The sequence below is a fragment of the Argopecten irradians genome, chromosome 7 (assembly GCF_041381155.1).
Source record: "Argopecten irradians isolate NY chromosome 7, Ai_NY, whole genome shotgun sequence".
NCBI lineage: Eukaryota > Metazoa > Mollusca > Bivalvia > Pectinida > Pectinidae > Argopecten > Argopecten irradians.
Window position 1 is genome coordinate 18232861 of NC_091140.1, and position 17553 is coordinate 18250413.

Consider the following 17553-nt stretch of genomic DNA (forward strand, 5'->3'; position numbering starts at 1 on the left):
AAATGTCCACCTATTAAATGGGTTACTGTAACTGTCATCCTAAATGTCTACACACATATGATGGGTTACTGTAACTGTCATACTAAAATGTCCACATATATGATGGGTTACTGTAACTGTCATACTAAAATGTCCACATATATGATGGGTTACTGTAACTGTCATACTAAAATGTCCACATATATGATGGGTTACTGTAACTGTCATACTAAAATGTCCACATATATGATGGGTTACTGTAACTGTCATACTAAAATGTCCACATATATGATGGGTTACTGTAACTGTCATACTAAAATGTCCACATATATGATGGGTTACTGTAACTGTCATACTAAAATGTCCACATATATGATGGGTTACTGTAACTGTCATACTAAAATGTCCACATATATGATGGGTTACTGTAACTGTCATACTAAAATGTCCACATATATGATGGGTTACTGTAACTGTCATACTAAAATGTCCACATATATGATGGGTTACTGTAACTGTCATACTAAAATGTCCACATATATGATGGGTTACTGTAACTGTAATACTAAAATGTCCACATATATGATGGGTTACTGTAACTGTCATACTAAAATGTCCACATATATGATGGGTTACTGTAACTGTCATACTAAAATGTCCACATATATGATGGGTTACTGTAACTGTCATACTAAAATGTCCACATATATGATGGGTTACTGTAACTGTCATACTAAAATGTCCACATATATGATGGGTTACTGTAACTGTCATACTAAAATGTCCACATATATGATGGGTTACTGTAACTGTCATACTAAAATGTCCACATATATGATGGGTTACTGTAACTGTCATACTAAAATGTCCACACACATGATGATGGGTTACTGTAACTGTCATACTAAAATGTCCACATATATGATGGGTTACTGTAACTGTCATACTAAAATGTCCACATATGTGAGTTACTGTAACTGTCATACTAAAATGTCCACATATATGATGGTTTACTGTACGTGCCATCCTGTTTTGATTCTTAACTAGAAAGGTTTAAATATTGTCCTGACATCTATTTTCTCACTATAATATTACTGAAATACTAAAATTTTACTATTGTCAAAAAATGTGTAATTTGAACGCTTTTTCTGCTGAAATAAAATTTGAAATTGTGGACTCCAATTGACATTGTTTTTTCCCAAAACATTTTGATGTGCAAAATATACTGATAGTAGATTTTTTCAGCATTTTCAGATCTAAAATGTAACACCAAATCACACTAGTGCGAAAATTATAATGTTTTTATGATACTGAAAACAATCTAAATGTGAAACACAATTGGTCCTATATTCTTTTAAGACATCTTACTGTGAAACACGTACAAAATATCTTAATGTGAGATACATGTATAAGGAATTTTACTGTGAAACACGATATATCTTAATGTGAGATACCTGTATAAGGAATCTTACTGTGAAACATAAGATATCTTAATTTGAGATATATGTATATAGAATCTTACTGTGAAACACAAGATATCTTTATGTGAGATACATGTATAAAAGTCTTACTGTGAAACACAAGATATCTTAATGTGAGATACATGTGTAAAGAATCTTACTGTGAAACACAATATATCTTAATGTGAGATATATGTATAAGGAATCTTACTGTGAAACACAATATATCTTAATGTGAGATATGTATAAAGAATCTTACTGTGAAAACAAATATCTAATGTGAGATACATGTATAAAGACTCTTACTGTGAAACACAATATATCTTAATGTGAGATATATGTATAAGGAATCTTACTGTGAAACACAATATATCTTAATGTGAGATACATGTATAAAGAACTCTTACTGTGAAACACAAGATATATCTTAATGTGAGATATATAAGGATATAAGGAATCTTACTTACTGTGAAACACAATATATCTTAATGTGAGATACATGTATAAAGATTCTTACTGTGAAACACAAGATATCTTAATGTGAGATATATGTATAAGGAATCTTACTGTGAAACACAAGATATCTTAATGTGAGATATATGTATAAAGAATCTTACTGTGAAACACAAGATATCTTAATGTGAGATACATGTATAAAGAATCTTACTGTGAAACACAAGATATCTTAATGTGAGATATATGTATAAAGAATCTTACTGTGAAACACAATATATCTTAATGTGAGATATATGTATAAAGAATCTTACTGTGAAACACAAGATATCTTAATGTGAGATACATGTATAAGGAATCTTACTGTGAAACACAAGATATCTTAATGTGAGATACATGTATAAAGAATCTTACTGTGAAACACAAGATATCTTAATGTGAGATACATGTATAAAGAATCTTACTGTGAAACACAAGATATCTTAATGTGAGATACATGTATAAGGAATCTTACTGTGAAACACAAGATATCTTAATGTGAGATACATGTATAAAGAATCTTACTGTGAAACACAAGATATCTTAATGTGAGATACATGTATAAGGAATCTTACTGTGAAACACAAGATATCTTAATGTGAGATATATGTATAAAGAATCTTACTGTGAAACACAAGATATCTTAATGTGAGATACATGTAATAAAGAATCTTACTGTGAAACACAAGATATCTTTATGCGAGATACATGTATAAAGAATCTTACTGTGAAACACAAGATATCTTAATGTGAGATACATGTATAAAGAATCTTACTGTGAAACACAAGATATCTTAATGTGAGATACATGTATAAGGAATCTTACTGTGAAACACAAGATATCTTAATGCGAGATACATGTATAAAGAATCTTACTGTGAAACACAAGATATCTTAATGTGAGATACATGTATAAGGAATCTTACTGTGAAACACAAGATATCTTAATGTGAGATACATGTATAAAGAATCTTACTGTGAAACACAAGATATCTTTATGTGAGATACATGTATAAAGAATCTTACTGTGAAACACAAGATATCTTAATGTGAGATACATGTATATAAAGAATCTTACTGTGAAACACAAGATATCTTAATGTGAGATACATGTATAAAGAATCTTACTGTGAAACACAAGATATCTTAATGTGAGATACATGTATAAGGAATCTTACTGTGAAACACAAGATATCTTAATGTGAGATACATGTATAAAGAATCTTACTGTGAAACACAAGATATCTTAATGTGAGATACATGTATAAGGAATCTTACTGTGAAACACAAGATATCTTAATGTGAGATACATGTATAAGGAATCTTACTGTGAAACACAAGATATCTTAATGTGAGATACATGTATAAGGAATCTTACTGTGAAACACAAGATATCTTAATGTGAGATACATGTATAAAGAATCTTACTGTGAAACACAAGATATCTTAATGTGAGATATATGTATAAGGAATCTTACTGTGAAACACAAGATATCTTAATGTGAGATACATGTATAAGGAATCTTACTGTGAAACACAAGATATCTTAATGTGAGATATATGTATAAGGAATCTTACTGTGAAACACAAGATATCTTAATGTGAGATACATGTATAAGGAATCTTACTGTGAAACACAAGATATCTTAATGTGAGATACATGTATAAAGAATCTTACTGTGAAACACAAGATATCTTAATGTGAGATACATGTATAAAGAATCTTACTGTGAAACACAAGATATCTTAATGTGAGATATATGTATAAGGAATCTTACTGTGAAACACAATATATCTTAATGTGAGATACATGTATAAGGAATCTTACTGTGAAACACAAGATATCTTAATGTGAGATACATGTATAAGGAATCTTACTGTGAAACACAAGATATCTTAATGTGAGATACATGTATAAAGAATCTTACTGTGAAACACATATATCTTAATGTGAGATATATGTATAAGGAATCTTACTGTGAAACACAAGATATCTTAATGTGAGATACATGTATAAGGAATCTTACTGTGAAACACACAAGATATCTTAATGTGAGATACATGTATAAGGAATCTTACTGTGAAACACAAGATATCTTAATGTGAGATAAATGTATAAAGAATCTTACTGTGAAACACAAGATATCTTAATGTGAGATACATGTATAAAGAATCTTACTGTGAAACACAAGATATCTTAATGTGAGATACATGTATAAAGAATCTTACTGTGAAACACAAGATATCTTTGTGTGAGATACATGTATAAAGAATCTTACTGTGAAACACAAGATATCTTTGTGTGAGATACATGTATAAAGAATCTTACTGTGAAACACAAGATATCTTTAATGTGAGATATATGTATAAAGAATCTTACTGTGAAACACAAGATATCTTAATGTGAGATATATGTATAAAGAATCTTACTGTGAAACACAAGATATCTTAATGTGAGATACATGTATAAAGAATCTTACTGTGAAACACAAGATATCTTAATGTGAGATATATGTATAAAGAATCTTACTGTGAAACACAAGATATCTTAATGTGAGATATATGTATAAAGAATCTTACTGTGAAACACAAGATATCTTTGTGTGAGATACATGTATAAAGAATCTTACTGTGAAACACAAGATATCTTTGTGTGAGATACATGTATAAAGAATCTTACTGTGAAACACAAGATATTTTAATGTGAGATATATGTATAAAGAATCTTACTGTGAAACACAAGATATCTTAATGTGAGATATATGTATAAAGAATCTTACTGTAAAACACCACTATCCTCACTGTGAGACACAACTGATCTTATTGTGAGACACAAGATATAAATTATATCCTTCTGTGAAATCATGAGTCAAGTATTATCTTACCAGGATTTAACTGTGAGACACACAAGATCAAACAAATACTGTACCATCTTATCATTTCACAAATTCTGTCCTAATGCATTTACAATAATAACTGAAATAAGATATCTATGTCATATCCACCATGCAGTATATACTTCTAACTATAATGTACATATAACTAACACAAACTAAACTGTTTTTGAAGGCACTACATAGGAAAAATGATATACGGTAGGCATACTACATAAGTTAAATAAAAAGTTTTATATATTTTGCATCTAAACTTATATATATTGCCTAAATACAAACAAAAGTATAATGTAATTGGAAACAAAATATTGTGCTTCCAGCATAATTTTTGTTATATCACAAACACATAAACTGTAGAATAGCAGACCTGTGTCGTGTACTGGAGGTTAAAGGTCACATTGCTGTAGTACATGCATATTATTGTGATGCTACATATCCGAGCCACAGCACGCCACAAACTTACATCTAGTGCGTATCACTACGCATTATCCTTTTTTTAATCTGTCGTATTTTTGACGGTTTTTGAGATATTGGTACGTTAGAACTGGAAAAATCAACATCATAATAAAACACTAGGGACAAGATTACGACAGAAATCCTATCACAATGATAGTAGTTGACATGCAGCATATCGTACATAATGATTAATTTACTTACGTAATACATGTTCATTTAATAATGTTTGTAAAAATGTTTTTGCAAGAATTGAAACAGGGTTATTTTTAGTTTACGTAGCACAAAAATCAGATTATCTACCTTTGAGAGCTGTAATATGTTATTATTTTGTGTTGTAGTAATGTCAGACAAAAACACAAGCATTAACATACCAATTCATATCACTGCTCAAAACGACAGATAATTCTGTACTAAAGATCACGGAATATCATATCAATTTGTGAACAATTTTTTACACTACAAGTGCACTTTTGAGCTGAACATACATTTGAAGAAAAAACAAAGAACACTCCAACAAAAGGAGAAAATCACTTACGATTCACCAAGAGAAAACACTGGTCTATCCTCCTCTGGACTGACTGATTCCTGAACAGATGCTGACCTTTCACTAGAGGTCACTGATCGGTCAGGTGACTTGGCGTGTGCAGTTATGGGAGCCTGTACCGGCGTTGTGGGGCGTGGTTTGATTCCCGCTTGTCCAAGGTCACGAGGTCGCTGTCGTAGAGTCTGCACTGGCGGGTAACCTGAAACACAATGAAGGTTCAGTTACACTTTACTCCAAACTTCTTTCTTAACTATTAGAATATTGGTATTCAAGTCTATATCAACAACAGATTATATCTAAAGTATGTAGGTTACATATACAGGGTATAATATTTACATCAACAGAATCAGTGAGATACGAGTGATTTCTCCTGAATGACATTATTGCAGGTATGTGAAATGTATGAAATATGCTATAGTTTTCCAATATCAAACGAGTGTTGTTGGTTTTTTTTAATTTTTTTAGAAATATTTATAACAGGATTTTTATTTGTATCTTAAAAGATCAGTTGACCTGATTAATTTACTTTTTGTTTAGTGATATTAAGTATAGGCTTTCCTATACAGCTATTGTGTGTGTGTAATGTGCTCATTAATCAAAATGAAATGAATTTTATATGAATGTTATGCAAGAGTTACTGACATTTAAATGCAGTTTACATGTGTAAACTACATGTATAAGCAAGTGTTAAACAATTTTTTCTACTTTAACAGATAAATTGACGTCTCAGAAAAGGGCTGCTTAGTGGCTAAAGCAATATTATAAAGCAAGTTACAGAGCTCTATATACATTGTAAATGGCACCATGAGCTGCATTCCATGAAAATGACTTCTCTGTGTATTTTCATCTCTATAAGTGTGTTTTAACAAATCTAATCGGATGCAGTAAATTACTAGGTAACTTATGTTAATGATTATACTTAATAACAACAATACAAGTTTTTTTAATTTCTGGAGATTAACTTTAATAGTATGAAGTGGTGATAGTGTATTTTACTTCTGAGAGTTACTTCCCTTAGCTCATGTATGATCTATTTCTGAATTGGGGGGGAAATAGTGCAGTTAATTTTATTAAAATGTGTAATATTTATATATCATTAAAGATAACTAATAAATTAAGTTTGTAAAGAAATATTTTTCCTATTAACATTTACAGTTGTTTAAAATGATTTTCACAAAGTGTTTTCATTATTGCAGAACTAATTGGCCTATTAGTCATTTTAGACTTTTTGTAGTTATGACAACAGAATCCTTGGCAACTATTCTGCAGTCTTAATTATGTCATCTTTTATCAAAACAAGGTGCAAGGCTTTCCACAAAACAGGAATTAATTATAATGATAAAACATGATAGTGGAATGCAATTATTGAATATAAATTGTGATAAATCTACTTTATCCACACATAATCAAAGCTGAAAACATTCTGAGGAAATGCATATTCATTACTACAGGAATTCAAAACAAGCATAATCCAAAAATCTACAAAACATTGAATGTCAAGGAATAATAATCATAAAAACAGAGAGAAAATCACAACAAAAAGGCGATTCACAGCAATGGGAGGACTGAAAGTTGATTTAAATATAGATCAGGATGAGGCCTTGATAGGTATACATACACAACTAGCACTAGGAAGACAACAAAGTAAGGGGCGAGGTAGAGGAAGGGGAGACAATCAAGTAGGAGCTGATCACGAAATAGGAACAAGAGTACAACACGCATACAAGACAGGCAATCATATCACAAGCAATTCTATTTCATGAATATCTTATTGTTTAATTAACCGTTTTATTTTGTTATTATGGTTTCATCCTCAATATTTCATGTGTTACTATCAATGTCGTAATATCCACTCCTGGACTATATAAAGACATTTCTGGAGAAATAACTGACCAATCACAGGCTTACTGAGACTATGGTACCTTTAAAGATAACACAGACAGCGACACCCAACTTCAAAGTCACAGGGTACCTAATTCCATTCTTTTAATGTACATCAAAAGATCAAACTACCTGTCTTATCTGATGCACACAAAGCCATCCATTTTGATATGTCATAGTCCAGGGGTGGATATAACGATAATGATAGTAACCCCTGGAATATTAAGGATGTGGTGGTTTCAGATGCCATGTATTGTGTGAACAAGAACAATGGAAAATGTATACATGTACATGTATTAAGTTCTTTAAACCTGACTATGTAAGGTATGTGATAAGAGCTGTCTATAATACAGTATGTAATTGTGATATACAGTCACCTATTGCTTGGAGAGGTGATAACAGCTGTCTATAATACAGTATGTAATTGTGATATACAGTCACCTATTGCTTGGAGAGGTGATAAGAGCTGTCTATAATACAGTATGTAATTGTGATATACAGTCACCTATTGCTTGGAGAGGTGATAACAGCTGTCTATAATACAGTATGTAATTGTGATATACAGTCACCTATTGCTAGGAGAGGTGATAACAACTGTCTATAATACAGTATGTAATTGTGATATACAGTCACCTATTGCTTGGAGAGGTGATAAGAGCTGTCTATAATACAGTATGTAATTGTGATATACAGTCACCTATTGCTAGGAGAGGTGATAACAGCTGTCTATAATACAGTATTGTAATTGTGATATACAGTCACCTATTGCTAGGAGAGGTGATAACAGCTGTCTATAATACAGTATGTAATTGTGATATACAGTCACCTATTGCTAGGAGAGGTGATAACAGCTGTCTATAATACAGTATGTAATTGTGATATACAGTCACCTATTGCTAGGAGAGGTGATAACAACTGTCTATAATACAGTATGTAATTGTGATATACAGTCACCTATTGCTAGGAGAGGTGATAACAGCTGTCTATAATACAGTATGTAATTGTGATATACAGTCACCTATTGCTAGGAGAGGTGATAACAGCTGTCTATAATAATACAGTATGTAATTGTGATATACAGTCACCTATTGCTAGGAGAGGTGATAACAGCTGTCTATAATACAGTATGTAATTGTGATATACAGTCACCTATTGCTAGGAGAGGTGATAACAGCTGTCTATAATACAGTATGTAATTGTGATATACAGTCACCTATTGCTAGGAGAGGTGATAACAGCTGTCTATAATACAGTATGTAATTGTGATATACAGTCACCTATTGCTAGGAGAGGTGATAAGAGCTGTCTATAATACAGTATGTAATTGTGATATACAGTCACCTATTGCTAGGAGAGGTGATAAGAGCTGTCTATAATACAGTATGTAATTGTGATACACAGTCACCTATTGCTAGGAGAGGTGATAACAGCTGTCTATAATACAGTATGTAATTGTGATATACAGTCACCTATTGCTAGGAGAGGTGATAACAGCTGTCTATAATACAGTATGTAATTGTGATATACAGTCACCTATTGCTAGGAGAGGTGATAACAGCTGTCTATAATACAGTATGTAATTGTGATATACAGTCACCTATTGCTAGGAGAGGTGATAACAGCTGTCTATAATACAGTATGTAATTGTGATATACAGTCACCTATTGCTAGGAGAGGTGATAACAGCTGTCTATAATACAGTATGTAATTGTGATATACAGTCACCTATTGCTAGGAGAGGTGATAACAGCTGTCTATAATACAGTATGTAATTGTGATATACAGTCACCTATTGCTAGGAGATGGTGATAACAACTGTCTATAATACAGTATGTAATTGTGATATACAGTCACCTATTGCTAGGAGAGGCAGGGCTTTTTATAGAAAATGTTACCTTGAGAAGAAGCATTTGAAAAAATCTCTCTCTTATCTAAGCAAGCAATTCATAAAATTTTTAAACAAAGAAGCAATATTGCCTTAGTGTAAGATTTGCCAGCTTTTTGAATGATGAGCTGAACAATATTTTACTGTGCATGTTAGTATAAATATTACACAGTAGATATGGTGAGCTAAGGAGATCTGGTCGACATTCAGCAACAGCATAATAGCAAAACACACCTGGGAAGTCAGTGCAAAGTTATTACCTCAGTGAATTGTGTAACCTTCCAAAAAGTCAAAGCACATATACAAAAAATACATGGAGAGAGAATTAAAACAGTAAACCGCATGCCACCATTTTGTTTTTTGTTCTGCTCCGTTGAGTTACCTGAGAACGTTGATGGTCTAGGAAGGCCGTTAGCAAGTGACGAGCGATAAAATAGCGCTGCATTAAAATGAAAGTTACATAGTGAAATAAGCGCCAACCAAACATTTTATACATGTGTTGGAATATAGAACAATGATGGCCCCAGATTTATACGAGCAAGAGAGGCACAATTCAATAACATTCCAGAGGTAAACTGCTTATTCCAAACATATAATCAATTTTGAGGAATTTATAAAGCTTAATGCTAAGTGGATCGACCATCATGATATTTTATTGATAATGGGATTTTTGTTCTTTCAATAGAAATTTAAACATTGAATTTTTCCATTGTATATACAGTATATACAATGTATACCAAAACAATTCTTATGTGTCCTGTTGTATATTATTCAGACTAACTTTTTTACAAATTAAAAAATAATTGCATGGTTTGATTCAGAAGTGTATTTTGCAGTACAATTTGAGAAATAGTGGATATGTGCAGTGACATTTGATAGCAAGATTTGCATAGTTTGTGTAACACTATATATACATACTGATTCTCGACAAGACACTACAATATCTTTGTCATACATAGTGGAGATACAATATTCAGGCTTGTATGGTAGTCTAACATGGTCAGAGATATACCCTGTGTCATGCATGTTGGGAGTCATGGTGAATTAATTAGGCCATGCACACCATATATATTTTATATACTATTATAATGTATGCTGCCTATAACTACTAAAGTGTCAATTCACATCGTCAGACATTAAACATCAAATATTTGAAAGATGACATAAGCATATCAACACTGATCATTGTAAAAATCTGTTGTACTTAGTTTTTCATACTTGAAACTTTCCATACTTTGCAAGTCATGATTGTTCCCCTTAAGACAGCATCAAGATGTACATAATTTTCATTTTTCTGTCACACACTCCTGACTGCATATACATTGTATACATAGTTACCAGGTTTGGATAAGGATTTCTCAACACAGTTCTAATTTATACTAGATTATCTCCCCCTAATTCATAAATACGGGAATCAGATGTATTATACTTAATCAGACGTATTATACTAAATTATAAAGCCCAAGTGATAATTCTTAAATGTTACAGATGTCTGGTGTAAGACGATTCTCCATCACCTTGGTTTCCTTCATTTCCCCTTGAGCCAACTTCTCAACTTTTAATATTAGACACCACAACCAAACCGTTATTAATCAAAACAATTTTTCAGTATCCCTGACACCATATTGAAATAGTCCCAAATAGATGAAATGTATCTGATTGAATATATGCTTCAGAAAAGATTTGACACTGTATGATATATTCTTGGCTATGAAAGGGAAGAAAGATTTCAGGATGTATCTGATTGGCTATGATAGAGGGAGGGCGATTTCAGCGCGTATCTGATTGGCCAAGATCAAGGGAGAGGGATTTGAATCCCCACATCTGATTGGCGATAGACATAATTTCAACAATTGGAAGATACACATTAAATAGAGATTTTGAGAGTGATTTGGCCATTGGCTATTATTGAATTCAATGATAAATTTTGACATGTATCTAATTAGCAATGATAAAGAAGTAGGGTATTGTAATCTGGATCTGTATCTGATTAGCTAGAATACATAGATAGATATAGCTCCCAGAGCAATGTTTACCTGGGCCGGGGTACCCTGGAGGTAGATCTTCGTCCAGTTCTAGGTCTCCTACATCCATGGCTGGAATGTGTGGGGGTAGTGGGGGAAGTCTATAGTTAGAGGATGCCACTACACCTGTGGAATTTAAAGTAATGTAACTACACCTGTAGAATTTTACATAGATGCATGACTATCTGGTGTTCTGTCCATTACAACCTATAGTAACTTCCACTGAAGTAGTCAGAATCTAATAACAGTCAACATAGATCTATAGCTACAGGTTCAAAACACAAGACTTACGACAGTTCTTCTCAGCACAAGGCTGGAACTGACATTTTAGTAATGATTTGTGATACAACCTGGTATGTCCTGTAATGGCCCTATCTGGTAACAGGATGCTATACTAAACCAATAAAGTTGTTGTGGGACAACTAATGGTAGATTTCCTCAATAACATGGTTAGATTATAGTGATAAGTCTACCTGTATTCCTCTGAGTTATCCGGCGAAGTGCATCTTTTCCTGGATTATTGATAATTGTTAGGTCACATAACTTCTCTATTCTTAACCATCTATGTCTTTTTTCTTTAAATATTCTGTTCACTTCTTCTAAGGCCTCTCTGAAAAAAAGAATCAGAAACAAAATGCAACTATAATAATGCTGTGACCCGAGTTTTGACTTTAAAAATCATTAAGATAAAATCATGACCTCAAGGTCCATCCTCGATTCTCCACCCTTGGAATATTTCATAGCAAAACTGAAGGCAGTTCAGGAGAAAATAACAGTCCTACATTGACTTCCTTTAAAGATTACAGAGGCAGTGACGCCCAACTTTATAACAACATCGTCAACAGTGTACCATTGTTCAATTCTTTTCAAGTACACCAGAGGATCAAACTACCTGAATATCTATTGTTGCATATAGAGCCTTCTTTTTCTATGACATATTCCAGGGATATAACAATAGAGATAGTAATCCCTGGAATATAGAAAATGTCAATGTCAGACTGAGTCAGGACTAATGAATGTATATGGATGACCTTGTATTTGATATTTGGGTAATTAGACATTTTTTGAGAAGTAACAGGGGTAACATAACATATTACTTGGCCTCATGGATATTGTGATCAGATTCCTCCATCGTATGGTCAGTAGCGATTCGAAAAGATCCGAATAATGCTGATCGCTTCTTCTTCATTTTATCACACTAAGAAAAGAAAAGAACATTAGCTTATTTTCAAATATCACATTTTCTCTATTTGGGAATTTGTTATCATCAAAAAAGTTGTAACATAGCAAAATCAAATCAGAAAGATCATATCAATAGAAGAAAACCTGTTTAATTTTTGAAGGCAAAAAAACCCTCAAAATGTGGCATCTGGCATACAAGAGGAATTAAGGCATAAATATCAGGAAACATTTGATAACATAATTTGGTGGCAATATACTTACAGCTTCTTTCACTATTTGAACTCTTTTATAAGCTTCTTTCTTTTTCAATGAGAAGTATGCATGTTCCATTTCGTAGGAGAGTTGAAGCCAGATCTGTAGTTCATGTGGCGGGGTCCACTTGTTACGTTCCTCAGCCTGTATCAGTGCTGCCCTCACCTATAAAACCAAGGGCAGATAACCATGTAAAATAAAAAAGAGCAGATAACTATGTAAAACTAGGGGCAGATAAATATGTAAAACCAAGGCAAGATAACCAGGTAAAAACAAGAACAGATAACCATGTAAAACTAAGGGCAGATAAATATGTAAAACCAAGGGCAGATAAACATGTAAAACTAAGGGCAGATAAATATGTAAAGCCAAGGGCAGATAACCATGTAAAATCAAAAGCAGATAACAATGTAAAACCAAGGGCAGAAAACCATGTAAAACTAAGGGCAGATAACTATGTTAAACCAAGAGCAGATAACTATGTAAAACCAAGAGCAGATAAATTGATTAAATTATCTACTAGTAGCTTCTTTTTTACATATCTATTTCTGGAATATATATATAGTAAACTGACCTGTGAAAGTTCTTCTTCTGCCTGTATCAGCCGAGATTTTTCATCAGTTGTTAGTTCTCTTCTTGCACTGTCAGAATCTTCCTACAATATACATATACACATTTAGTACATATGCCAGACGTAGTATAAACTACAAATGTTCTGATCTTGTGAAACTTAGAAAGAGTTAATTGCATAAAAAAATCATCAATTGAAAGTTATACCTTTTATATTTTAAACTTAATACGGATGGACAAGGTGACTACCATATATAAAGATCTCCTGGTTAAAAACATTAAGGCCCAAATAATTCTGTTTGCAATGTTGAATTACTATATAACTTTACACAGACCCTTGCTTTTCCATAGCCTGACAATTATTTGACTTACTGAGATAGTATCGATGTTATACGTGGGGTCACCTGACATACCACTTCTTTGTTGTTCTTCAGCAGCAGAAAGCCTGAAAACAAACCCAGTTTTTAGTCATGTAACTTCAATAAACATCATAACACAGTGTTTATTAGCATTCTGACATACTAATAATTATGTTAAAATAATAAATCTAAATCAGTTTTGCAAATATATTCAAGCTTGGTGACACCAAGATGAAATTTAATATTACGTAATTTTAAATGTTTAAGCAAAGTTCTGCCTAGACAAACAAAATACCATTTAACCTTATTAAGTCTAAATCATGATCATAAAATCCAAGATCACATAATTAAAAAAAAATATCAATTAAATTTTTTGTTTTTTGTCCAAACCTCAAACTAAAGCACACTTATCATTAACACCTGAGACCACAGAGCCTGTGACATAGCTAAATGAGGGTCTCCTATTGAGATTTTGAGTCTAACAAATTTTATTTAAGGAGGTTCCTCAGTAATCACATTTCTCATGACCTTCTAGGGGATGTCTGCAAATGCAAGACACCCCCGACCAATTTTTTTTCAGTATTACAGGAATGCCCCGATTTGACGCCATGGAGTAATTATAAATGTCACCAAAAATGTCTTTTGTATCGGTACTTTATTCTTTTGTTTATATTTTAATCGGCATAGAAAAATCACGTCGTAAAGAAACTGTTTTGTGTGCGTGTTATTTTTTGCACTTTCTCATTAAATTCTAGTTAATTCACTAAGGTGTTTTAATTTATCAATACCTACGAAAATGTGAACCATTCGATTTATATTTAATTCGGGAGGCTTATTTGTCAACAAAATACGCCGATATTTTGTTGTTCTTGTACACTAACAAAAGTTTTTTTAGTGTTCGCTACGGCCTCTTCATTATTTTAACATGCATCGGCAAAGATATTCGTCATTGATGCGGATCGTTCTGCACTCGTGGATTCTAACTTAATACAATCATTACCTAAAAACATCTACTTAAGACATTTACAGTTTCCAAAATATGTTTTATTTGTGAACGTAACGTACCTGTAGTTCACGATCTGTTGGAGAAACCATGCTTTACTTTTCGGCGCCATGTTGTTGTTTACGCAGTCAGTATAATATGATTAGCCGTCAAAGTTTCGTATTTTACTCTGGATACAAAAATACTTGCTACGATGTTTTAATGCAGTTAAATACTTGGATTAATATCTGAAATTATTATCAAAAAACTATACGTCGTATCAATAGCATTACCGATCAAATTCCCTAACACGACCCAGGTGTGAAAATGTGAAAAGTATGGCTTCATCCCGGACGCCCTTTTCCTACACATGTGTGTACGATGTTACCAAACAACTGGGTTTCCTCAGTAACTTACTTTTCCTGTAGTTCTGACAATGACAACTCCCGCCTTCTGTAGCGCCTCCAGCCTCTTCCTGAACTTGATGGCATTTTTCTTGCCGAGCCTGTGCTGATTAAGTGCAAACCAAACTCCTCCCAGAGCAATGAAAAGCAACAGGATGAGGGCCAGGTCTCGGACAAATCGGTGTTTATCTGTCAATGAACAACAAAACAATGTAGCATTTATCTGTTAATGAATAATAAATAGATGAATGTTAGGAGGATAAATGAGCTACCTATGACCTTGAAGGTAAGTTGACCTTTAGTCAGTTCAATTATAAAGACTTCATCATGTTGATTTTACAAGATGATACTTTTATGTGGCCAAAGTATCAAAATGTGTTAAACTCATTATCTTATCATTGTCAAAAGAATTCTACAATTGACCTTGACAAGATGCCAAGACAGTTTTAAATGACCTACACCATATGACCTTGACAAGACTTTACCTTTTGGTGGTCCGAACAGCACCAAGTCCATGGCCTTCACAGATATTTTCTGTCTGTGGATGCCATTTTTTATTCCTAAAACATCTACCATGTACGTCTTGTTAGTCACAGCAAGCCTGAAATAAAACAAATGATTTTTTAGCACCAGAAATATCTCAAATCCGATTTTCCCCCTTGTCCTTCATATTTCTATTATCTTTTAATAACTGTATTGTGATTTAAATTGCCTCATATCTAGAATTTGAGAAATCAAACAGAAATATCCAAATTTCAATCTCTGTACTGTTATACCCCATTTCACTTGAGATTCAAGACCTGATGTATCTAGATGTATGACTAATATTGTCTACCAACATTTAGTATGTATACCTGTCTCTTCAAATTGTATGAAAGTATTCTGACAGATTAATTGTGATTCATGTAGGTGGAGAGCTAAAAATTGAGAAGGATTTGATTTTTTTTTTACTCCTATTCAACAAATGAAATAAATCAAAATGCTTCATTAAACATAATTTAGTTTTTAAAAAGTTTTTCAAGGTTACATCATCCTTTTATATTCATGACAGTTTGGTCATTATAGGTGAATATGGAGAGTGTTTAAACTGTACAAAATATGATAAAATATGCAAAATAATAATGTTGTTAAATTAAATTTCGAAAATGAATAATATCTTCCTTAATTTAAACTGAAAATGATTTATTGGTCATGTATGTAAGATCTGTGTCTGTGTTAAGGTTCCTAACCAGAATCGTGTTATTGTGACCTGTATGTACATTGATTGTTATACTGGACTATTATCTTATATCAGTATGATAAGTGGTATTACAGATTAGTCTGACTACAGAACCTGTCGACCACACCCTTAATACCTAGCTGTTCTATCATCTTAACATCTCTGATTACTGGATTTATGATGCAGTTGAATGTTTGACAAAATTAATATTTTTAAGATGTTCTTTAGGCATTTTTTTTGTCATGAAATGTTTGTGACTAAAAAAATTTTCTTCTTGAGAAGAAAACTTGCTTCTCTAGAAAATATCTATCAGAACTTTCTGTCAAAGATCCTGGGTGAGTATGTGATGATGAAATTCAGCACTTCAATCAATATATTGACGGATACCAGTATACAGTATACAATATCACCAATTCAGTAGCATTCTATCATACCACTGCGTCCTACAGATTAATTTCCCTTGAGCTGTTACATATCATTGTGCATGAATACACAATACATTTTACGAGGTTTTTTCTTCTTCTTTTTAATAATGCCTTGCTAATTATATACACCTACATTGTATGTTATATACATACATCAGGATAGCATTTCAATATAGTGTTTGTTTACTTACAAAATCCAGATAGAAGTCTTAGTTTCTTTTTCTGGTACCTATATTTACAGGAAATGTAGCACTTATGCTTAAATGATCCTAAGGGTTATTATATATGTTACCAAATCCTGATTTCAATTTATCCTTACAAAAACAAAATAAAATTCTTTGTTTCCTTTTCTGGTACATGTATGTTTACAGAATATGTAGCACACAATTCTTTATATAATCCTTAAGTTATCTTTATGTTACCACATCCTGATTTAAATTTATACTTACAAAAACAAAATAAATGTCTTTGTTTCTTTTTCTGGTATATATATTCAAAGGAAATATAGCACATAATACTTTATATAATTCTAAAGCTATCTATTT

At 32.3% G+C, this 17553-nt stretch overlaps 1 protein-coding gene across 1 annotated transcript in view; it reads right to left on the minus strand.

Annotated features, from left to right (window-relative positions):
• LOC138327754 (stromal interaction molecule homolog) overlaps positions 1 to 17553 on the minus strand; it is an 84733-nt gene that overhangs the window by 7680 nt on the left and 59500 nt on the right. Inside the window, 11 exon segments of the mRNA XM_069274097.1 lie at positions 5817 to 6024; positions 9974 to 10030; positions 11628 to 11741; positions 12089 to 12225; positions 12713 to 12813; positions 13059 to 13214; positions 13624 to 13704; positions 13992 to 14064; positions 15378 to 15437; positions 15439 to 15553; positions 15850 to 15965. Coding sequence (XP_069130198.1) covers positions 5817 to 6024; positions 9974 to 10030; positions 11628 to 11741; positions 12089 to 12225; positions 12713 to 12813; positions 13059 to 13214; positions 13624 to 13704; positions 13992 to 14064; positions 15378 to 15437; positions 15439 to 15553; positions 15850 to 15965 — 1218 coding nt within the window.